The following is a 26,398-nucleotide window of genomic DNA, read 5'->3' on the forward strand; positions in this document are numbered from 1 at the left end:
ACAGAACAAACTTTCCCTAAAATTGTGTCTGAAGTTCAACATGGAAGTACAAATTTTCTTTTTTTTTTTTTTTTGAGACAGAGTTTCGCTCTTGTTGCCCAGGCTGGAGTACAATGGCACAATCTCGGCTCACTGCAGCCTCCACCTCCCGGGTTCAAGCAATTCTCCTGCCTCAGCCTCCCAAGTAGCTGGGATTAGAGTCATGTGCTGCCATGCCCAGCTAATTTTTGTATTTTCAGTAGAGACAGGGTTACCAAAAAAAAATTTTGTGTGTGTTAACAAAAAAAAAATTCACCATGTTTGCCAGGCTGGTCTCGAACTCCTGACCTCAGGTGATCCCCTAGCCTCAGCCTCCCAAAGTGCTGTGATTACAGGCATGAGCCACCATGCCCGGGCCTAGAAGTACAAATTTTCTAGTTGAACAGACATTAGGTCCTGAGTCATTGACATAATTACTAAAATAAAAAACTATTAATTGTCAGTGCTTCCATATTCAAATACCAAAATGAATACAAAATTCCATACAAGATCAATTGATTGTAAAAATATTTTTACTTGATAGATAACCCAAATTAGTAGGTAGAATTTTTCTAGTGATGTGGAATAAAATATCAAGTATGCACCATTAGATGATTCATCAGGTACATTTTATGAATAGATGTGAATTCTTAGATGAGCATTCTTACCCACTGATTCTGCAATGAAGCTGTATATCCCTTAATATATGGTTGTCATGTTATACTTAGATTTAGTTTTCATTTAGAAACAATTGAAATACTATATAGGTGTATCTAATTATGCAAATCGTGTTTTAAAAAGTAAGCACAAAGACACGATCATACTAGATTCAATAATTTTATTACCTCAAAATATAGTATTTTAAATGTTATAAATGAATTTACAATCCATTTTCATTTTAAAAAATCCAGTGCGATGTTGGCACTGTGTATAAGACACTAAAGGAATGAGATTTGAACTTAGTAGACCAGTTGGCTGTGCGCAGTGGCTCACACCTTTAATTCCAGCACTTTAGGAGGCTGAGGGGGGCGGATCACCAGAGATCAGAAGTTCAAGACCAACCTGGCCAACATGGCGAAACCCTGTCTCTACTAAAAATACAAAAATTTTCTGGGCATGGTGGAGGGTGCCTGTAGTCCTAGCTACTCAGGAAGCTGAGGCAGGAGAATTGCTTGAATCTGGGAGGCAGAAGTTGCAGTGAGCCAAGATCGCGCCACTGCACTCCAGGCTGAATGACAGAGCAAGACTCCATCTCATGTCTCAAAAACAAACAAACAAAAACAAACAAACAAAAAAAGGAGACCAGTTATGTGACTCATTAATTATGCAGGTAATAAATAAAAAGAATGTGTAAGACAGAAAATGACTTGAATGGAGTGTTGTGATGTCATTGATAATTTAATATCAACTCACCCACCTTCCCAACTTAATCACAAATCATTCCACCTCCAGTTTTCAGAACAGTCATGAAACATGCTATACACAGCTTTATCATACCTCTGATTTAACAGCAAAATTAGTAGCAATTTGATATATGAGTGCAAGCCAACCAAATCTTGGTTATATTTTATTGCTTTTTTAATGAAAATCAAAAGAGACCATCATTCACAATGTTACCAACACATAAAGAGCCATGTTAAAAGGTTTGGGACCAATATTATATTTTAGACTCTCTTTCATTACAGTTGATGACAGGGAAAGAAAGCAAGTAATATGTTTTATACATAAATTTAATTAAATTTACTAGGACATAACCAGTACTGATCTCCATAGCTATTTCAGCATACCCATTTTCTGTGTTCAAATTAATCATATGCTAAATGCCATCACACACTAAAATTTGTTTTCCTGAATGCACAGGTACCTCTGTTCTACAGGTGACAGCTACTGATGCAGATGACCCTACCTATGGAAACAGCGCTCGGGTGGTTTACAGCATTCTCCAGGGACAACCCTACTTCTCCGTCGACCCTAAAACAGGTTAGTGCATTTACACATAACTCGCATGCAAGCGTTTGCTACAGTAAGTTGCAAAGCAATGGTTTTTATTTCCATATGCTCTTTTCCATTAGATGATGTGATTTTAACATATTTTAAACATATCCTCACTTTTTCTAAAACAATGTAATGAAATAATTGAAAATAAATTTATGTACATATATTATGCTTTCCCTATTATGTTGATAACCCATTATTTATACCTGTGCAAGAAAATGTTACTTATCCTTCAGTATTTCTGTAATACTTAAATAAATAATCTGTGTTTAAAACAAATATGGCATATTACAAACACTGAATGAGATTTCCAAATATATTATTTGCTCCGCTTGTATATTAGTTTTAATTCTTTGCTGAAGAGGGTAAATAGTTCTTTGAAATTTTCCTACATTGATTTTGCTTGTCGCATAAATTGTTAGGTATACATACAGACATATATATAAAATTGTATTGTACTGGGGGATTTCTATTTCTTGGGTTGGCAATTTTTTCTAATGAGTAAATTATTCAGCCCTTAAATATTGTGTTACCAAAAAAGAATTAAAATAATGTCAAAGACATAAATATTTTTTCAGGAAAAAATATAAATTCTGCTCTCCTTTTATTTTTTACTGGCCAAAACATATTATGTCAATCATATCATATGACATTATATCACATCAGTTATATCCTGTCATACCAGGCCAAAATGGTAATGAAGGCTTCTTAATAATGTATTACAGGATTTGCTACAGCAGCGTAATCCAAAAACCATAAAAAAATCACATGTCCCCATTGACAATCAATTTGTTGCTAAAAATTTGGTTAAGTAAAACTCATTTTTAATTTAGACACGTGTTCAGTAACAAATCTCAAGTTTTTCTAAAATTTTAAGGATGTACATATTTATGAGATGGATGAAGTAGAGAGAGATCTAGGATGTTCCAGCAGCACGATACATCCTTCTTGAGCGCAGGATGCATTCTGAATCAGATCAACATTTGGCATCTCCAAGTAAATGGCATAGCCACATAACTAATACAAAAAGGAGCTATTTTTTAATCATAAATATCTCTTTATACTTCTATAATTATATAGCATATAACCCATTTTTCAGGGAACCTTGTTCCATAAGTCTACAGATTATAGATTTATTTACCAATGTGTTATGTGAGGCACATCCAACTAAAAACATGGTACAGATAAGAACTTTCTCTCTAGCTAATACCACTAGATTGTTTACCAAGAGTTTTGTCATTATCATGTTTACAAGAGGATTTGATTGGGTCACTTGCCTTCTTTCTTTTCCTGGAGTGCTCCAGCATGGAAATACACTGGCATGAATGGATCTCAGACATACTTGCTTAACTCTTTCTTTCTTTCTTTCTTTCTTTCTTTCTTTCTTTCTTTCTTTCTTTCTTTCTTTCTTTTCTTTCTTTCTTTCTCTTGCTTAACTCTTTCTTTCTCTCTCTCTCTTTTCTTTCTTTCTCTCTTTCTTTTACCTTAAAAAGAAAACAACATAGAACATATATAGATATAGAAATGAAGAATATACACATGAATATATATAAATATCCTTATATGCATTATAATTGTAGAATAGATTGTAATATGTAGTTAAAGTGAAAAATAGATATTGGGATATAATAAAATAAATAACATAATGCAACTTAAAATGAGTATGAGACCTGCAGGTTCTGTTGGTTCCAAGGTATCACTTAATATTTAGGAAAACATGCTTATTAATCTAGTAATCTAAGTGGTGGCACAAAAATGTACATATTTATGATTACACATTATTATTCATTAGAAGAGCTTAGAATTAGTTGAAAAGCTCGACATTCTTTAATGGTGATATTTCACATTTTGTTCTATTTTCCCAATAATAATATTTGCTTCAAATATAAAATAAATATAAATTCCTACCTTAAAATACACATCTCCCGAGAGGAAAGTAACAGGAATGCTGTTTCAACTGCCTTTTTTAGAAATATACTAACACACATGCATGCACATGTCACAAAGGCATATATGCATAAAGACACATGCACACAAATATATGACATAGTCCATTAACAATGCCATACAAAGCCAAACATTTATTTATAAATAATGTTACAATTGCCTAATAGAATATTGCTGTGATATAAACAGCCTGTTTAAAAAAGTTATTTTACACTTTTTATGCATACAATTGGTTAACAAACATCAATTTTGTGTGTTCATGTGTCTGAATGTGAATGTTTGCATATGTTGTGTGAGTAAATACATGTATGTGTATGCACTTGGATGGATAAATTAGGTCACTGAGACCAATGCTCTAATAGTGTTGGACTGCTGTAGTTTGTGATTTGGGGGAAGCAAATATATCAGTAACATAATATGTAAATACAATGTGCATTCGCTTATGTACATATATTATAGTTTAAGTGAGTACATTATTAAACAACAAAAATAAGTTTATCTCAAGTGTAAATAGGCTGCTATTCAAATGCTATTCTACAAAATTTTCTTTGCTCTTGCATTTCTTTGTTCCTTTCTTCAGAGCTTTAATATATTGAATGAAGTACATGCCTCCACTTTTATGTGTGTTAATATCAGTATTATACTGGCTAATGCATCATGGGAACCTATGGATATCTGTCCTACTAGGTCATTAAGGAACAAAAGTGTTTTTAAAGATCTTTTAAATATGCAAGTATCTTAGAGAGTTAGACAGTTATCAGTAGAAAGTGCTAAGTGGGGTATAAAATAAAATGTTCATTAGTCTTCACAAACAACAAATTTGGCAATTTGTGCTTAAAAACCCAATTATGATGCTGTTAAACATCCTCAGAACTAATGAATTTAGTTGTGCAGAAAAGTGAATGGAATAAAATACAAACATACTAAAAATCAAAGAATCAGTTAAGTTGGATGGCATGTTATATAAGAAGCATGGAAATAATAGTCACTTATAATGGTGTATATTAATAGTATCACTTAATTCCATTCCCCTAATTAGTATGACTGCATCTCAGCATGTTTCCAGTTATTTTCACTGAAGACCAATCATAATAAAACATAACTTTTGACCCCTCAAAATGTGGGCTTGTGAGTGCTTATGACTAAAATCAGTGTTTCGATTGCCTTGTTTCCATGAAAGATGCATTTTATTAACCATTGTGCTCTTCCAGAGACCTTGGCTTCCTATTTTGTAAACCATCTCTGAGTAGCTGTATCCAGAAAATGAATTGTGTGGCTGTTGAGTTACTATGTGATACAGAATTAAATTAATAATATCTGAATTTTTTTTACACTGAAATCTTATCAGTATGGTGAAACATCTTGTGAAAAAAATGTATTGTTTTTAATGACTTTTGTTAAGGTAATTATTTTATGATTTGTGTTCAGTGTGTACCAACAAAGGACAAATGTGCACTAAAAAATGATGGTTTAACATTAACTACCATTTAAAAGGTACAGGGGCCTACGATGATAAAATATAAAATACATATGCTATTTCTGGCTAGATTCATAGGAAGAAAACATTTTTTACAGTTATTAAAGAAAACCTTTTACTATCTAAGGAAACAGCTAAACCTAAGCAATGCATTTTGAGGAAGTCCACTGAGTGAGAAAGTCATTCTGAGTTATCAGAAAATGAAATTCAAGAGAAATCTGGGATGATGGTTGTTTATTAGCACAACTCAAATCTCAGTCTTACTTCAGTTAATATAGTGTAAACTGAGTTAAAAATAAATCAGTATTTCAAGGTTTCTATGCCTCTTCAGAAACCATAAAATTTTTGTCAGGTGGTGACTACAAAAGCTGAATGATCAAATTCCTACACAAAAGAACTAGTTCCCATAACATAGATTGGAGACAGAACCAGAAATCTACCAGGTTATCATTCCAGGGCCTTAGAAACAGAATGGAAACTTTCCATTTCATTACGGAATGGAAGACCAATGTAGTTTTTAACTGGACATGAAAATCTCTTAATGCTCATTACTTTCATGGCCATTTGATGATTCTCTGATTGCTGTTTCATAGTTAACAACTTATGAACTACTTAATATTATTTTTGTTAGTGCATATAATTTAAGTCATGCCTGTGTCTATTTCATACAAGTATATTGAATCTTCCTGATGACCAATTCAGGAAGCCTGAAAACCTAAATTAAAACCTGATGTCAGGAAAAATAGAGGAGTATACTGTTTTACAAAATCGTAGTTAAACCTCCCTTACAATTGTTTATAGTAGTCAATATCAGCTCTTTTGACCATAATTAACATGAAATGCATAAATCATTGACAGTCTATAATGGAGATCATACATTTGTATAAATGATTCTCATAGTGGGTTTTTTTCACATGCCCAGTGAATACTACTAAGCCACTTTTTTATTTTCATATTTGCGTGTTTATGTTTTAAACTCATGTATCATTTTTCATACAGTCTTTACATATCTTAATGTAAGAATATTTATTTATAAAATATAGCGGCTGAAAACATTTACATTGATACATTCTACATTTAATTGTCAGGTACATAAAAATAGTAAGATCAGACAGGCTATCTTTATTTATATACAAAGAGCATACCACATTTTTTTAATCAACACTCCTAATGTATTTCGGTATTTTAATTTTTTGTGTTACATGATATTAAAAAGGAGTAGACATTGAACTTCAAATATTTTGTCAGTCAGATTCTTTTGCATTAATAACATCTATCTCACTTAGATGAGATAGAACACTATCTCAGATGCTAAGAACACTTAGCATCAAGTAAAATTCCGTACACCTAATAATGACTATCAGTTTCAAAGACACAGTCAGATTATTATTTATTTTGACATAGCATTATTATAAATATCATGAAGAAACTGCTTACTTGGCCTTTCTACCAAAGATTAATATACTATTTGGAGTCATGTTATAGTTTAATTAATATAATATAAATATAGCGTAAATTATAAATATTTTTTCTGAAATAGTAAGGTTTATTGCAAAAGAAGTTGAGGATGCTTTGTGTTCAAATTCTAGAATACTACTTAGTTGCTTAATAAATTGATCGAACTACTTAAGTTTTTTGCTTCTGTTTCCATGTGTATAAACTTAGAATGGTAATGCCTAAATCCCATGGGAAAATGAGGGCAATGCTCTTAGTCCAGTGCTTGGAAAAATATAGGACTCAAGTTATCTTGTCTCCTTCTTTAAGATTGACAAGAGGCTGGGAGCGGTGACTCAAGCCTGTAATCCTAGCACTTTGGGAGACCCAGGTGGACGGATCACGTCAGGTCAGGAGTTCAAGACTAGCCTGGCCAACATGGTGAAATCCTGTCTCTGCTGAAAAATACAAAAATTAGTCAGGTGTAGTAGTGCGTGCCTGTAATCCCAACTACTCAGGATGCTGAGCCAGAGAGAATCGCTTGAACCCAGGAGGCCGAGATTGCAGTGAGCCAAAATCGTGTAACTGCACTCCAGCCTAAGTGGCAGAGTGAGAAACTCCGTCTCAAAAAAAAAAAAAAAAAAAAAGAGATCGACAAGAATTTCCAAAATTACTACATTTTGAATGATTATGAGAATTCGAAATAGTCTTATCTGAAGTAGTAAAAAATGATTATTTTGTTTGAAAGAACTTTTTAGTCAAAAAGTTATATAAATTTATTTTAAAAAGATAAGATACATTATGAACTTATATGCGATTAAATTCTTTCCAAACATTTTCTAGAAATCTTTTGCAAACATGATAAATAAGAGAAATATACCATTGGAAAATTGTGAATGATAATCTGTAAGGAGATAAAAGTTAGACAATAAAATAACCAACATTTTATCTTCGGAATTGACAGTCTTGACTCAGAATAGTGTCTCTAGATGAGGTAAACTGCCATGCTCTGTCTGAAACAACAGCCACTAATGCAGAGCTCTTGACGGACAATAACTGTGATTCTTCAAGATGACCTTTTCTCAACATATTGTAACAGAATTCAATCAGCTATAAAAATGAACTCAGTTAAAGACCTCAATGAATTTCATAGGATGTAATTGAAAACAAGGTTTTTCAACATTATTTCTTCAGTCTGCATAAAGTAGTTAAATTCATCAACATTTTTTGGTTCTCTATTGCCTCTGCAAATTTATTTCATTTCATTTTTGCTCGGTGAGGAAAAATATTAAGTCTAGGAATGATTTCTCTATATGCTTAAAAAAACTATATAAAGCATCTTTGGAAGTCCTATAGATTTAAAATTTCATTTTATATCATTTCATATGAAAATCTATTTGACAATAGTTTTAACTTTCCAAAGTCAATATTTTATATCTATTAAAAGCTAAGACGATAAAATATTTAAATTGTGGTTTACAATATCTGCAGAAGATAAAGAAGATTTCACAATAGAATATGCTTTGTCAATTTATCTTTTTATAGCCCATTCCTATTGATAATAACAATAATAATTGCTTGCACAAACAATTTTGCAGTATGTCCTCACTTATCATTCATAGATTCTTGGAAACTGTGATTTTTAAGCAAAATAAAGCATAATGACAATATATATTGTTTCCGTCAATGTTATAAGGAAATGAAGTAATGGAAATGACATAATTTGAGGACCTGCCGTATGTCCCTTCTCTTGCAATCACCATTTTAAAGAACCTATTAAGGACATTGAGAACTTACTGTAGAAACATTTAAAAATAATTATTTTATATTCTCAGACAACAGACAGACAGACAAAAATGGTTATGTAGTCATCATCAAAGCTAAGTAATTTGTTCCTCTTGGAAAAAAAAATTAATAGGTTCCATTTACTGAAAAAAAAAAATAAATCTCACTTTGTCTACTTTAGAGAAGAATTCCAAGTAGTTCCTGAACTGCAGCAGATTGTGTGAGGACAACAACACAAGAAAAAAAAATCAACTGTAGATAGCATTTAAGAAATAGTTATTAAATTCTAGTAGACATTAGTGGTTGTCTATTTAATATCAATTTCTCATTTTGCCTGTCATATCATAACTCTGATTTTCCTCAGGGTAGTAACATATGCAGTTAAAAATCTAGATTTTTCCAACTTCCCTGTATCTATCGACACTGCTCTGGCCAGTGAGGCCACTGAGGTATTTTAGGAAAATTTTGATATCTTTATAAAGGTGCCAATGCTCCCTCAATCAGCTTTATCATCTTCTGGATTTAAACATGTATTTGTGATCATGTGACAACAAGCACACAAAGAGAAGGTTACATGGAGATTGCTGAAGAAAAGGACCTCAATGAAGTCACTCCAATTATGTTATTTTTATATTCAGATGCATGCCCTGCACTAACTGATACCTGGGACCTTTGTGAAATCCACTTTGCAGACATATGAATCACCTTCATAGTACAGTGCACTGCCCAGGCAGGTGTTGAGCTGGCTTCCTGAGAATACTTTCATTACTTTCAACCTGAAATCTATGAACCAGAGAGAGCACACTGCTCTCTCTCCATGAGTAACCACATTACAGTTTCAGTGCAATATCAAACTGCAAAAGGACATTTTTCACACTGATTTAAATGAAATATCAAAAGGTATATTAGGTTTGCTATTTGGGGGAATCAAAATGAAACTAAATGCATTTTTCTCTGATACTCCACTGAGAATGCATATTTATTAGATAATTTTATTTCCAAAACAGAGTACCAAAGTACTTTACAGACACTATAGATATCAGATAACTCTCCTACTCCGTGGCAAGATCATAGTGTCCTTTTGACATCAACAGAATAATATCTATCAAATTTAATTCCTCTGCATATAGTTCTAACAAAATGCAATTATAGGTCAGTGTTCTATTCTAGTCAAACTATTCGTTGTAGCCCTAGATGAAACAATTAAGATGGAATTAGGTTGAATTGTACACTTAAGTAAATTTTATGGTATGTAAATTAAACTTACATAAAGCTGTTAAGCAAACAGGGTAAGGAAACCAATTGAATGTACTTCTTCAAAAATATCAACTGTTTGTCAAAAAATTGACCAGCTGCTACCTGGAGAGTAAAAAAATCATCTGATTCGCTATAAAATGGTAGTTATACCTTTACATATCAAAAAGATAAGAATCAATGTTGGTCAATTGTAGCATATCTTATACTCTTTCTTCCTAATAAAAGATAAATTTACTTAATCTTTTTTTTGTGACCTCGCTCTATGCCTCCTGCATCTCAATAGTAACTATTGAGAATAAAAAATACTGGGAATTATTGTTTAGCCAATAGCGTGGCAAATATATTAGCTATTAATACTAGTTAATTTATTGTCAAATATTAAATCAATAGATAATAGAAAACATTGCGATTGTGTTCTTTAGTCTTTAAACCTGATTAAATATAATTCATGTTATATAATTACCAAGCAATTTGATTTTTCTTTCATTACTTTAAATTTATTCTGAGGTCATTTATCCTACTGCCACAGGATTAAATGTACTGCAATCCCATTGATTCCCTAGATTCTTCCCTAACCCAGTATCTTAGATATGTACAATGAAATCTAGAAAGCACTAGAATATTATTAATGTTCCACAATTTTTACCACTATATATACACATATATAGAAAATACACATATATAATTTTCCTATTATATATACATACATGTAGAATACATACATATATATAAATATGTGTGTGTATATATATATATATATATATATATAAATTTTAAGCTCATACTTACTTCTATATTTCAACCAAGCACTGCTTCTATGTTATTTTTTCACTTAGTCTATTGATCTTCCTGGCATGCCCTTCCCACGCAAATTTACACTTCAATGGTTGATTCCCTGGACTCTTAGAACTAATCTCTGATCTTTGAGTAACATTTTCACATTCCTCCTAAAACATAGCAGTAGCCCTTTTGTTCATATGGCATTTCTTCTCTACTCTGAGAGCTCTATAAGGGCTTGAATACCATAGATGTTACCGTTGCTTTCCACACCAGGCCTCCCTGAGTGCTTTACACACAGTAGCAAGTTTTTAATTATCTGTATTTTCTTTTATTTCTATAAATTTGAGGGATACAAGTAGAGTTTTATTACATGGATATATAGTGGTGAAATTTGGGCTTTTGGTATAATAAACACCCAGAAAATGTACTTTGTACCCAATAAGTAATTTCCCGTTCCTCATTCCCGCCCACCCTTCAGAGTCTCCAATATTTATTATTCCCCACTCTATGTCCATGTGTACACATTATTTAGCTTTCACTTATAAGAGAAAACATGTAGGATTTGACTTTATCTTTGCATTATTTTACTTAAGATAATGGTTTCCAGTTCCGTCTATGTTCCTGCAAAAGACATGATTTCATTCTTTTTAATTGCTGAGTAATATTCCACAGTGTGTATATAGCACATTTTGTTTATCCAGTCATCCATTGGTGGATACTTACTGTATATTTGCTATTGTGAATAGTTCTAAATAAACATATGGGTATAGATATGCTTTTGATACAATGATTTCATTTTCTTTGGGTAGGAGTAGTAGTGGGTTTGCTGAATCAAATGGTAGTTCTATTTTGAGTTTTTTTGAGAATTCTCCATGCTGTTTCTCAGAGGTTGTACTAATTTACATTCCTATCAACAGTGTATAAACATTCCCTTTTCTCTGCGGTGTTTCCAACATTTGCTTTTTATTTTTTTTATTTTTTTACTTTATACTAACAGTCATTCTGACTTGTGTAAGCTGTTATTCCATTGTGGTTTTAATTTACCTTTCTCTGATGAATAGTGATGTTGAGCATTTTTTTCATATGCTTGATAGCCATTTGTGTCTCCTTTTGAGAAATGTCTTTTACGTGCTTGGCAGCCCTTCGTATGCCTCCTTTTGAGAAATGTCTGTTATGTCTTTTGCCCACTTTGAAATAGGGTTATTTGTTTCTTGTTGTTGTTGTTGTTGTAGTTTATGAGTTGTATGCATTCGTTGTAGATTCTGGATATTAGTCTCTTGTCACATGCATAGTTTGCAAGTATTTTCTCCCATTCTGAAAGTTGTTCACTTGGTTGATTTGTTGCATTTTCTGTGCAGAAGCTTTTATTTTAATATAGTCTTACTTGTCTAGTTTTGTTTTTGTTACATTTCCTTTTGAAGTTTTAATCAGGAATTATTTGCCTGGGCCAATGTCTAGATGACTTTGTCCCAGGTTTTCTTCTAGTATTTTTATAGATTCAGATATTAACTCTTAATCCACCTTTAGTTACTTTTTATATATAATGAGAAATAGGTGTCCAGTTTCATTCTTCTGCATATGACAATCCAATTTTCCCAGAACAATTTGTTGAATAGGGTGTTCTTTCCTCAGTGTTTGTTTTTGTTGGTTTTTTAAAAGATCAGTTGGCCTTAGGTATGTGGCTTCATTTCTGAGTTCTGTATTATATTTCTTTGATCTATGTGTCTATTTTTATGTTAGTACTATGCTGTTTGGTTATGATAGCCTTGTATGAAGAACCAAACTGAAGGCATCATATTGTTGGACTTCAAATTATATCTCATTATCATTATTGAAGGCCTACATTATCTAACTTTAAATACAAAACTAAGTTTTTAAAAGTTTTGTAGAAGAAATGACTTGTGGATTATTATTTTTAACTAAATATTAGTAATATTTGTATTTTACATAACATTTGTCACATCTCTGATCTTCTGTAAACAGTTTTTATTTTGCTACTTCTATCAATTTTGTAATATTCTAGTTTAGGATTTTTCCAAATGATTGCCAAAACAGTAGTATTTCAGAGCTCTTAGAAAACTAAATATTTTTGGAAACATGATAAATAAAATAATTCTCAGTTTACAAGTTTACAAAGTAAATTATTTCTGAGAAATGAAAACAACATGTTTTACATGTACATAACTAAAAAATAAATCTCTGGAATGCAAGCTCCCTGAGACCTTGCATTACTCATTTTTGTATCTTCCATAATGGTTAGTGCATTGTGTGACACATAGAAGACAATATTTGTTTATATAGAAATTAAATCTGACTTTGGGAAGGCAGTTATTCAAAATAATACCATTTCTAATATTAATGCTTGTGGTTTTTTGTCTTATTTTATTTCTCAAAAATATTCCCATCTTCCATATATTGAATTTAGAAAGGCTGAATGTCTGAATAAGAGAAGAATCATTAACTTATGAGTGTTTTGTTTTTGTTTTTTGAGACGGAGTCTTACTCTGTCACCCAGGCTGGAGTGCTGTGGCATGACCTTGACTCACTTCAACTTCTGCCTCTTGGGTTCAAACAATTCTCCTGCCTCAGCCTCCTGTGTAGCTGGGATTACAGGTGCCTGCCACCATGCCTGGCAAATTTTTGTGTTTTTTAGTAGAGACAGGGTTTCACAATGTTGGCCAGGCTGGTCTTGAACTCCTGACCTCAGGTGATCCACCCACCTCGGCCTCCCAAAGTGCTGGAATTACAGGCATGAGCCACTGAGCCCAGCCAAACTTATGGTTTTAAGAAGGTTTATGTTTTTTCTATTATTGTTAAAATCTCAATTTCATTTTCTTTTTGCTTTGGTCTTATGTGCCTAACTCTCCCAACATTTTGGGATATGCCTTTTCTTTCTTTTCTTTTTCTTTTCTTTTCTTTTCTTTTCTTTTCTTTTCTTTCTTTTCTTCTCTTTTTCTTTCTTTCTCTCTTTCTCTCGTTTTTTTCTCTCTCTCTCTTTCTTTCCGTCTTTCTGTCTTCCTTCCTTCCTTCTTTACTTTCTTTTTTTGTTGTTGTTTTTTGAAATAGTTTCACTCTTGTTGCCCAGGCTGGAATACAATGGCAAAATCTCGGCTCACTGCAGCCTCTGCCTCCCAGTTTCAAGTGATTCTCCAGCCTCAGCCTCCTGAGTAGCTGGGATTACAGGCGTCTGCCACCGAACACAGCTAATTTTTGTATTTTTAGTAGAGACGGGGTTTCACCATGTTGATCAGGTTGGCCTCGAACTCTTGACCTCAGGTGATCCACACACATTGGCCTCCCAATGTGCTGGGATTACAGGCATGAGCCACCGCGCTGGGCCAAGCCTTTTCTTTAAAATACAAATAAATGTCTCAAGCTCACATCCTATGCAGTATCAGAAGAAAGTCCCCCAAACCCCTTCCTCCACATATTTCCGAAGTAAGTGCCAGGTGAGTGGTAAGTGTCAGTTGAGGGGTAAATGCCAGGTGAGGTATCAGAGCCACTGCCATGGCAAGTGATTGGCTCATGGGTAATAAGAGGAATTTACCAACAGTACAGGTTTGAAAGGAAAGTTATTTATTTATTTACTTATTTTTTGATACAGAGTCTAGTTCTGTTGCCAAGGCTGGAGTGCAGTGGCACCATCTTGTCTCGCTGATGCTGAGACCAGCTCGGTCATGGAGACCCTAACCCAGTGGTGCTAGAGGAATTAAAGACACACACACACTGAAATATACAGTGCGGAGTGGGAATCAGGGGGCTGACAGCCTTCAGAGCTGAGAGCTGCGAACAGAGTTTTACCCACATATTTACTGACAGCAAGCCAGTGATAAGCATTGTTTCTATAGATTATAGATTAACTAAAATGGGAAACAAAGGGATGGGCTCTGGCTAGTTATCTGCAGCAGGAACATGTCCTTAAGGCACAGATTGCTCATGCTATTTGTGGTTCAGGAACGCCTTAAGCAGTTTTCTGCCCTGAGTGGGCCAGGTGTTCCTTGTCCTGATTCTGGTAAACCAACAATCTTCAGCATGGGCATCATAGCCATCATGAGCATGTCACAGTGCTGCAGAGATTTTGTTTATGGCCAGTTTTGGGGCCTGTTTATGGCCAGATTTGGGGGCCTGTTTCCCAACATGTCCCCCCACTTTTTTTTTGCAAGATGATAAAAGCAAAGGCAGCTTTATCTCCATGAGCTACTTCTCACAGGAATCACGATCCACATCTGCAGAGTATATAAAGACAAACAACACACATTAAAAGCACAGTCATCATTGAAATCACAGAGCCTCCAGGTGTTTTTATCCATTTCAATGGGTTAATAGCTACTAATCCATCTGCAGCTCCTTCAAGCACTCCAGTTCCTGACAGTAAGATCAGGTGTGCCTGGGATGCTTTAAATATTTGTTCTTTTGATTTTGCAATATCCAAAGGCAAGTTTGTAGAGTGTCCTTCTAGATGCTTTTTCATTATTTCCCAAATTTTGATCCTACTAAGAGCCATTAATAGTTTCCACAAATCCTTATGTTTAGCTCCTAGAGTGGGCCATATCATTTGAGGTTGAGGTGCCACTATACCGCCATGTTTCCAGATAATAGGAACTCTTGCCATACTTCTTAACCATTTCTACCATCTGACTATTTTATTCAGACCAGCTGAACATAGTGTGGCCATGGCATGCAGATGGAGAAGTGCAATTCAAGCTAAAATCCCCTTAGGGGACTATTCAGTAATGATTCCATGGGAATCATTGTGCAGCACCTCTGCCTGTTCTGCAATGCAATCTTCCCAAACAAGCACATTTATTCTTTCTGACCAGGTCCTATCCTGTTTACAAATAGGTTTTTGATGTGGTATGCCTCAATTATAGGAGGAGATTTATTATGGTAAATACTAAGACCAGAAAGCAAGTGTAACTGTGTCATAGAGTGATTACATCCAGGCATTATTGCCAGCCAAGATTGATAGCGAAGGGGTAGGCAACTAGTGGCCTTTCCCAAACAGATAGGCAGATGTTCAAGTCCTAAAGAAATATTCATAACAGTTCCTTCCTCATGTGGGTGAGATGGGCCTCTATCATCTGTAGGACTGAACATCCAAGAGCTATCATTAGTGTATACCTCCACTGGGGGGTCCAGCCAAGTTACAGGCCGTAGAAGTGGTGGAAAAGGTAAATATGCCCAGTAAGTATAATTGTTCTCTGTGTCAGCCCTTATTAAAGGAATACTCATGGCAATGGTGATCACCGCTATCATAGCTATCATTAAGTTACTCATTGTGACTGGTTGTCCTGCTTTCCTCAGGTTTTCTTCCACCATCTGGGACAGCTTCTTGATCTGTCCCCAGGTAGGTGGCTGTGTTCAATGGGTGTTGCTCGTAACAGTTGGAGTCCTCCTCAGCATCAACTTGGACAACGCTGCCACTGGTGGGTCTTTGGGATCCTCCCAAAACCTCTTCCTGGGTAGCTGGCTCATAGTAAGGCTTTAGATGTCTCGATGGTGCCCAAATTGGCTGTTGATTCAGTCCTGGACAAACACAAGCATAGTCTCTACCCCGGGTTATTATTTTACCTATTTCCCAACTTTTTATTATCGGATCTCTCCACCAAACCAGTTGCTCTGCTTCTGTCTTTACAGCTGGTTTCTGTAGATGCTTTTTAGCTGCTGATAGCATCTGGCCTTTAGGCAGGCTCAAAAAATTTAAAGTCAATAATGCTAGATTCAATTGTGTATGTGGTGTCCCGTAGTCCCTATTTCCCCCCTTTTGCTTTTGCAACTGTGGTTTCAGGGAGAGATTCATTCTTTCCACTATGGCTTGTCCTTGAGAATTATATGGGATACCAGTAATGTGTTTAATATTCCATATAGATAAAAATGTAGCTGGAGTTTGGCTAGTATAGCCTGGGGCATTGTCTGTTTTAATAGAAGTTGGAATGCCCATCACCGCAAAACACTGCAAAAGGTGACATTTAACACAGGCAGAAGACTGTCCTGATTGGCATGTAGCCCAGACAAAGTGAGAAAAGGTGTCCACACATACATGTACATAAGCTAGTCTCCCAAATCAGGGAACATGTGTGATGTCCATTTGCCAAAGAGAATTAGGTTCCAATCCTCGAGGATTAACTCCTCCTGTAAAAGATGAGGAATGCACCATGTGGCAAGTTGGGCAATGCTGGATAATAGCTTTAGCTTTTTTCCAGATAATGCTGTATCTGCGTTTGAGACCAGAGGCATTAACATGGGTTAAATTGTGAAAGTGTCTGGCATTAGATATTGCAGTAGCAACTAGGCGATCAGCCATTTGATTCCCTGCAGTCAAAGGTCCTGGAAGAGGTGTATGAGCCCTAATATGAGTGATGTAAAAGGGGACATTCTACTCCTAACTGCTGTTTGCAATTGGGTAAACAAAGTTATCAGTTGCTCATCTGTATGAAATCGTAACTGAGCATTTTCAGTTAATTGTGTGGAATAAACCACATATGAAGAATCAGAAATCACATTAATATGCATATCAAAAGCAGTCAATACCTCAATTACAGCTACAAGCTCCACTTTTGGAGCTAAAGTATAGGGCATCTGGAAAACTTTACATTTTGAGCCAGAATAAGAAGCTTTACCATTAGTAGACCCATCTGTGAAGACATTTTCAGCACCTTCAATTGGTATAAATTTAGTTATTTTAGGGAGAATCCAATTAGTTAATTTCAAAAATTGAAACAGTTTCATTTTAGGAAAATGGTTATCAAGAATACCCACAAAGTCAGCTAAATGGGTTTGCCAAGTAAGACTATAAAAGCTTGCTGTATTTGTGCCTTCATGAGAGGGACAATAATTTTTCCAGGATCATATCCATGTAATTTAACAATCTGAGTTCTCCCATTTCCTATCACAGTAGTGATTTGATCCAAATAAGGAGTCAGAGTCCATGAATTAGTATGTGGAAGAAAAAGCCACTCTACAAGATCCTGCTCTTGAACAATAACACCAGTAGGTGAATGCTGAGTTGAAAAAATTAGCAAATCTAGAGTATTCTCTGGATCTATTCTATCTATTTGAGTCTTATGCACTTGCTTCTCAATTAGCTGTAACACTGTCTCAGCCTCCTTTGTTAATTGTTGAGGGCTACTGAGACTAGGATCTCCTCTAAGGATAGCAAATGGATTACTCGTGGCATAGGTAGGAATGCCTAGGGCAGGTCATATCCAATTAATATCCCCTAGTAATTTTTGAAAGTCATTTAATGTTTTCAGTTGATCCCTACATATGGTTACTTTCTGTGGCACAATTGTAGTGTTATTTGCTAAGGTCCCCAAGTAGGAGTAAGGAGTAGTAGTCTGAATTTTGTCCAGAGCTATAATTAAACCAGTGTGAGAAATCAAATTTTGCAAGTGATCATAACGTTGGAGTAATATTTCTCAAGTGGGGGCAGCACAAAGTATATCATCCACGTAATAAGGTAACACTGTGAAAATTTTTTACGAGTAAGTTCAGCTGCTTGCCCTACATAAGTCTGGCAAATTGTTAGACTGTTTAACATGACTTGTGGCAACACTTTCCAGTGAAAACGCTTAGCAGGCTGCAGGTTGTTTACTGCAGGAATTGTAAATGCAAACCGTTCACAGTCCTGCTCAGCTAAGGGAATAGTAAAGAAACAGTCTTTTAAATCTATGTCTATTAAAGGCCAATTTTTTGGGCTTATAGCAGGAGAAGGCAATCCTGGCTGTAATGCCCCTATAGATTGTATAACTGAATTAATGGCTCTAAGATCTGTCAACATTCTCCATTTACCTGATTTTTTCTTAATAACAAAGACTGGAGAATTCCAGGGGGAAAATGTTGGAGCTATGTGACCTTTTTCTAGTTGTTCAGTAACTAAGTCCTCTAAAGCCTCCAGTTTCTCTTTACTTAGTGACCACTGTTCTATCCAAATTGGCTTATCTGTTAACCATTTTAAGGTATAGGTTCTGGAGGCTTAACAATGGCTGCCATCAAAAATAATATCCTAAACTTTGGCGGGAACTTTGTCTTTCTGCTTGACGCAATTCCTTCAAATCTTGCAATTTTTTTCCTAGTCCCATACCAGGGACATACCCCACTTCATGTATCATATGTTGACCTTGAGGGCTGTATAATTGCTCTGGAATTAGAACTTGTGCTCCCCATTGTTGTAATAAATCTTTTCCCCATAAATTTATAGGTACAAAAGTTATAACTGGTTGAATAGTCCCAGATTGTCCATCAGGCCATTCACAAAGCAAAATCTAACTACTTTGATATACTTCAGGAGCTTTACAAACTTCAACTATGTTAAAATGAGCAGGTTAAACTGGCCATGTGGACAGCCAGTGCTAAAGAGAAGTGATTGAAATGTCTGCTCCTGTATCTACCAAACCTTTATATTTCTTTCCCTGAATAGTTATTTCACAGGTAGGACATTTATCAGTAATTTGATTCACCCAATAAGCTGCTTTGCCTTGTTTATTTGTGCTTCCAGATCCTCCTGTTCGTTTAATTTCACTTTTCTGATTTCCACATACGACACAATCAGGAGCTGTGCTATACACTCTCCTGGCTCTGCTTTCCAGGGAACAGAAGTAGATATAATAATTTGAATTTCCCCATTGTAATCTGAATCAATGACTCCTGTTTGTACTTGCACTCCTTTTAAATTTAAACTAGATCTACCTAGAAGTAATCCTATAGCCCCTGCTGGCATCATCTGACTGGAGACAGCAACATTCTTTAACAGTCCCATTACAAAAGGAGAACCTAGTCAATATTGATTAATAGCTTGTTTAAATCCTTTAAGTATTTTAAAATGAAAAGGCTCAAATGTAGCTATAATATTTCCCTGTTGATCAGCGGGGGGCGGGGGGGGTGGGGGGTGTGTGTGTCCTATTAGGGAACTGCCAAGCCTCTATATCACCCTCTCTTCTAGCTTGCTAAATTCCTGGCTGAATAGAACTGAGAGCAGTTGCTCGAGGCACTGCTTGAACAGTCACTGGGGCAACTACTTTTTGCCCTGTGTCCTCCACAAAAGAAAGATCTGGAGGGTCAGGCCACCCTTTTTCTTCAAAATAATGAGGGGGTGCAGAAGGGTAGGGACAAACCTCTCCCTCCTTTGCCACTTTAGCTTTAGCTGGCAAACAAACCTGCTCTGTCACCTCTTCTGTTACTTCGTTATACTCTCCTTCCTCCTCATCATCATTGTGAAAAGGTTCCAAAGTGGAATGAACCAGAGCCCACACTTGCCCATTGTTACCCTGATGCTTCCAAGCTTCCCTTCTTACTCACCACAGGGATTGCTTAAGAGTACTCAGGTGTCCTCCAGCTTAGTTCCATGTTCTCCAACCGTCACTCTGGCAACCCTTCGACCCAGGTTCGAGCCCCATGTATAGGCACCACTTGCCGAGACCAGCTCAGTCGTGGAGACCCTAACCCAGCGGAGCTAGAGGAATTAAAGACACACACACACAGAAATGTGGAGTGCGGAGTAGGAATCAGGGGCTGACAGCCTTCAGAGCTGAGAGCCATGAACAGAGTTTTACGCACATATTTATTGACAGCAAGCCAGTGATGAGCATTGTTTCTACAAATTATAGATTAACTAAAACAGTAAACAAAGGGATGGGCTCTGGCTAGTTATCTGCAGCAGGAACATGTCCTTAAGGCACAGATCGCTCTTGCTATTGTTTGTGGTTCAGGAATGCCTTAAGTGGTTTTCTGCCCTGGGTGGGCCAGGTGTTCCTTGCTCTCATTCCGGTAAACCAACAACCTTCAGTGTGGGTGCCATAGCAATCATGAGCGTGTCACAGTGCTGCAGAGATTTTGTTTATGGCCAGTTTTGGGGCCTGCTTATGGCCAGATTTGGGAGCCTGTTCCCAACACACTGAAACTCCACCTCCCGGGTTCAAGTGATTCTCGTGAGTCAGCCTCCTGAGTACCTGGGATTACAGGTGCAAGCCACTACAGACCAATCTAATTTTTGTATTTTTAGTAGAGACGGGGTTTTACCATGTTGGCCAGGCTGGTCTTGAACTCCTGACCTCAGCTGATCAACCTGTCTTGGACTCCCAAAGTGCTGGGATTACAGGCGTGAGCCACCGTGCCCGGCTGAAAGGGACGTTTTGTTAGTTAGAAAGAATGCTGCAGCGGGGCGTGGTGCCTCATACCTGTAATCCTAGCACTTTGGGAGGCCAAGGTGGGCTGACTGCCTGAGCTCAGGAGTTCAAGACCAGCCTGGGCGACATGGTGAAACCACCTCTCTACTAAAATACATAAAATTAGCCAGGTGTGGTGGCACGCACCTGTAGTCCCAGCTACTCAGGAGGCTGAGGCAGGAGAATTGCTTGAACCCTGGAGGCGGGGGTTGCAGTGAGCTGAGATTGTACCATTGCACTCCAGCCTGGGGGACAGAGGGAGACTCCATCTCAAAAAAAAAAAAAAAAAAAAAAGAGAGAAAGAAAGAAAGAACACTGCAGAAGAGTGTAGCGGGGAGCTTCGGCAACACAGGACTGAGTGCACCGTGGTGGATTTTTCCTTAGGGGTATTTGTAATCCTTAAAGCAGGAGCTTAAGGGTAATTTGGACCATATTAGCCACTTAGGTCATGATAAATGATTATATTTGTAGACATTTTGGTGCCTTGATGTGAGCAAGACTTGCACAATACGTTTCAACATGCATGCATTCCGTAGATGTATAGAAATTTTAGTTACTTATACTTTTCTGGGAAAGAAATCTGGTACCAGATGCTGGTTTTAGATAATAGGGAAGTCTCATTATTTCTAAATTCCTCAGATAAAGAGTTTTGTCTCTGTCTGGTCTGCTTGATGGCCACCAGGTGATCTTTGCTCTCCTCAGAAAGGAGAGCTGAGAAGAAACTTGTCCCCTGCTTGCCCAGTCATAAATCAATTTTATCTCTAAGGGGTACTATCTTCTCTTTATTCTTGCTGGACAATAGAGCCAATATGCCTTCATTGCCCCTAAACACTGTTAATACAGGACTTTGGGGGGAACCAGACTTTTTCTAAATGTTGAGGGAATATGGGAGATAATTGTGATCTATGACCAAAGGGGTCAACTTGAAACAAATTAAATACCTCCAAATTCCTCATAACTGTGTCTTAGGAGACTAAAGCTCCTGTTTTTATTTCATAAAGGTCTCATCTCCCTCACTCTTTGGGCCATATTTTTTTGTTTGTTTCTATCTTTTCACTGTCTTCCAGAATGTTCACAGAAACTCAAATATTACTATGCAGAGAAATATGAATCTTCTTTGCCTTACTTTTGTTCACTGACACACTGACACAAACAGGATATTTTATCCTTTTTCAAGAGATATATACAGCAGGGATTTTTTTCCTCCAAGAGAAGTTGTCCTTCACAGAGCTATCTGATTAAACCTCAGTCATTTTTTAAAACACGTAAATTTTCCACTTTGCTAACTAGAGATTTTCCCAAATATACAAGATTTAAAATTTGATATTTTAGCCATATTTTTATCTTTTTCTGTATCTGTATCCTTAGTTAATATATTTTTTTATCATTTACAATAATTTTACTGACCACAATTACTATTTGTCTTTTTGGGATTTCCTGATCAATGCTTATTTTTTTGCTCATTTTTTTTTCTTTTTTTCTCACTTTGTTTCCTCACTTTGTTTCCACACTTTGTTTACTTAAATTTTTTGCACTTTTCTAACAAAATTTATGTTTCCTAATTTTTTTCTCTGAATCAGATAGTAACTAAAGAGTTACACAAGTATGGATTTTAAAGAAACTATGATGGAAACAAGGCCCATAGACTTTTCCTGGGAGATAAATGAAAGCCCTTTCTACTGGGAATGTTTAGATACAAATACATGTACAAGCCTGGGAGTCCACTGAAATTGATTGGCAGTATGGATTTGCTATCAGCATACCTGTGCTTGCAAAAGACCCACAGGAGACTGTCATTCTTAGTTTGTGAAGCAGTCATCCGAAGCAAGAGCAAATGCACACATTAAAAGAGAGTGCTTTCTGCTCCCAGTCCTTCTCTGTATAGAAACTGTGCATGAAAACCCCAGAAATTAAAGGAAAAGGTAATAACCATTTAAATAACTTAAACAAAAATGAAATCTCTCTGTCTCCGCAAACACTGTTTGTATACACAGAGAGACACACAGGCATATACACACACAGTCATGCGCTACACAACTATGTTTCAGTCGACAATGCACCATAATACAATGGTGGTCGCATAAGATTGTAACATTATGATTTTACTATACTTTTTTATTTGTAGAAATGTCTAGATACGGTATTTCAGTTGTTTAGATATGTGCTGTTGAACACATTGATGTTGTTTGGTTCATGTGAATACAGCACAGATACTCTTATTAAACAAATGAAGTTTGGTTAGGAACCCTGGTTTGTAGTATAAGTTGTACGGAATTGTATTCACTCAGAAGCAAATTAATTTTTATGGATCATAAGATGATTGCTACTTTACAAAAATATAATTGTATCTTACTCTTTCGAAAGACGAAAGACAAAAGAGGGCATAAATATTTCTAGAAAAAAATTGTAATAATTCATAAATATCTCAAATTAATTGAATGTATTCTAAAGTTTGTATACATTTAAGGGGTACAAGTACACTTTTGTTACATAGGTATATTTCCTAGCAGTGAAGTCTTGGTTTTCAGTGTAACTGTCACCTTAATAGCGTACACTGTACCCAATAAGTAATATCTCATCAACCACCCCCAGTTTGGGCTGCTATTAATGGTATCATAGACTGGGTGGCTTAAACAACAAACATTTCTCACAGTTCTGAAGACCGGGAAGTCCAAGATTATTGCACTATCGTGATGAGGAATCTCCTCCTGATTTATAGATGACTACTTTCTTGCTATGTCCTCACATGGCAGAGAGAGAGATGAAGAGATAGAGAGAAACACACACAACACACACACACACACACACACACACAGACACACACACACACACACACACGGAGAAAGAGAGACATCATCTCTCTCATGTGTCTTCATCTTCTTATAAGAGAACTGATCCCATTTGCGAGGGCTTACCCTTATGAACTAATTACCTCTCAAAGGCCCCATCTACAAATACTAACAAATTGGGGATTAGGGATTTAACTTATAAAATTTTTGGGGAAACAAACATTCAGTCCATAACAGGTATAAAGTTATGTCTTAGAATATGAGCTGTGTTGTATAGTTGAACACTGAAGTTGGATTCTGCACACTCCTTGGATCCTGACTACATATTTTTTGAAATATAGTTTGGAAACTCTAACTAGCCTTTCATAGATCAATTGCAGGTTATTTGGGAACATTGAATAAGACAATATGGATGAGGATCTATAACCTAATGCAAAATATGAGTGTAATAAGAGATTAATGATGTGCATATAATCAGTGAGTATGCCTGTGCTTGTGTGTGTATTGAATAGACACTGAATTAACCTATTACATAAAAATTCTGATTACTTAAGTATTTTAGAATTAGAAATGTACACAAGAATCATGATGGAATATAACTCATATAATAGTTCAGGACAGAAGAAATGCTGATTAGGGTTAAGCTAGTGCTCTATTCTGTTACTGTAAAGGATGGGGACTCAATTATGTTTGAGAACCTGTAGGGAAGAGAAACAGACTGCCACAAACATCCTAAGAAATACTTATGCAAGAAATTATCATTATATCTTATGCTGAGGGCCTGCAGTTGCTACTCAAACTTTGAATCAAACCTGAGATGGTGATCATTCCTGAAGTTTAAATGGTGTAATCACCTATCCCAATCTCTCCAAGACACAGAAATATTGAATATCTCTTTCTTTCTCTCTCTCTTCCACATCTTTTCTCTCCCTTTTCAAAGGTGTCATTTATGTATACATATTATTTTTATTTTTAATTCACATACAGATACCCAAACTATTCCATTTTTAAGAGTAGAAATCATGCCTATTTATATTTTTTATTACATTGATTCCTATTTTACAACATTCTATCTACTTATAATTTTTAACTTATTGTGATTTTAAAGTTTTATTTTATAATTAAAATGCATAGCTGTTTTAGAGATCATTATCAAATGTTTGGAGATATTTTATTTTTTTATTGAGCCAAAGATGCTTGGATTCCAAGGCCTAGTTTTATAGATTTTATAATTCTATGTATTTATTAAATTGTAACATATGGTCCATACACAAAACAACAGCAAGCCTTTGATCTCAGTGTGCAAGCTCATAAAATGATAATGCTTTCATAAAAATAGACGAAAGAAATCATTTATTTAAAAAAACTTCCATATCTTAAAATCACGGGAGAACATTAATCCTTTCACTAAGATAATCTTATTATCCAGAATGTGACCTATTCTTGTATACAGGCTATACTTTCTAATTGCCATATGATGCAGATCTTTGTAAAATGATTTAATGGAACCTGAATTTGCTAAGATAGATGCATATAAACAGTTATAGATAGAATTTATCTGAGGTTGAGAAGCTGCAGCATTTACAGTATTTAAAAGTAGCCTCACTTGCCAGTGACAGAGAAAGATTCCATGTGAATTTCAGTAAAGTATACCTGAATAAGAGACCCAGAGCAGGCAAGACTAGAAACTGCCTTCCTAGACAAAGCCCATGTTCATCTGAAGAGGATAGAGGTGGATCCCTGGGCAGGCACTGTGAACACTTAGAGGAATCAACTCTATTTGCTCTTTCTGAAAATTCATGGGATACACCTAAGGCTGTCATTGGCCACTCTTAATGGCATAGGTGTCATTAAGATGAAAGGCTTTCAATTTTTCTTCTTGTGACCCTAACAAAGTGTTTTTTATTCACTTATTCCAGAAATATTAAACTTTCCTTCTCATATTTTCTTCCTTTATGGAAAGTCTAGAGCCTTTTATCAGGAGTATTCAATCATGCCACTTTGTTAAACTTTTTTTCTGATGATTTTTTATATTATTGTGAGAAAGTATAGTCAGAGTTTATGTGTAAACTTTGCATAAAATAATCTACATTTTGCAGTTTTACTAGTACCCTGAGTTTTAAAATGAAATTCTTTAAATCATACATTACGGATTCAAATATAAACCACTTACAATAACCAATATGCCTACAGTCAAAATGAATATATTTTCAATACACAATTTAAATAATGCATCAGTTTTATGTAGTTCTGTTTATATGAGCTATATTAAATATGCAACTGAGATTGATGTATAGCTAATTATTCTCATTCCAAATAGCCCGTATGACTTAATTTTGTTTCATATTTGAAAAGTCAGAGAATCACCTGCAGCAACTGCAAAATATTGGGATGTATGTGGGAGATAGGTCATATTTTTAGAACATAGAACAAGATATTTTCCACTTCTCTAGATATTTTCTGTTTTTCTTAATACAAGCATTAAATTATTTATTTCAGCTGGAGCTTCTACTATTTTTATAGCTCATGTAGAAGCAAACTCACTCATAAGATTCATTTCAACTGTTTCATTCATTGAGCTAGTATTTGTTGTTTGCATCTTATGTGCAAGACTTTCTGTTAAGTATTGTTTGGTTAATGGAATAAAACAAATGGTTATATTGCAGACAACAATATCTCCCCTTCTTAGAACATTAAACAAAACTTCCAAACTAGCACTCACAGTTATTCAAATGAACTATGCCTATCATATT

The 26,398-nt window shown here is 35.5% G+C and overlaps 1 protein-coding gene across 6 annotated transcripts in view; it reads left to right on the top strand.

Moving 5' to 3' along the window:
• CDH18 (cadherin 18) overlaps positions 1–26,398 on the top strand; it is a 1,104,389-nt gene that overhangs the window by 855,489 nt on the left and 222,502 nt on the right. For all 6 annotated transcript variants that reach the window (XM_055367740.2, XM_055367737.2, XM_019013683.4 and 3 more), the window contains one exon: positions 1,879–1,998. In XM_055367740.2, coding sequence (XP_055223715.1) covers positions 1,879–1,998 — 120 coding nt within the window. The remainder of the gene's footprint in view (positions 1–1,878; positions 1,999–26,398) is intronic.

This window comes from Gorilla gorilla, chromosome 19 (genome assembly GCF_029281585.2).
Source record: "Gorilla gorilla gorilla isolate KB3781 chromosome 19, NHGRI_mGorGor1-v2.1_pri, whole genome shotgun sequence".
NCBI classification, from domain to species: domain Eukaryota; kingdom Metazoa; phylum Chordata; class Mammalia; order Primates; family Hominidae; genus Gorilla; species Gorilla gorilla.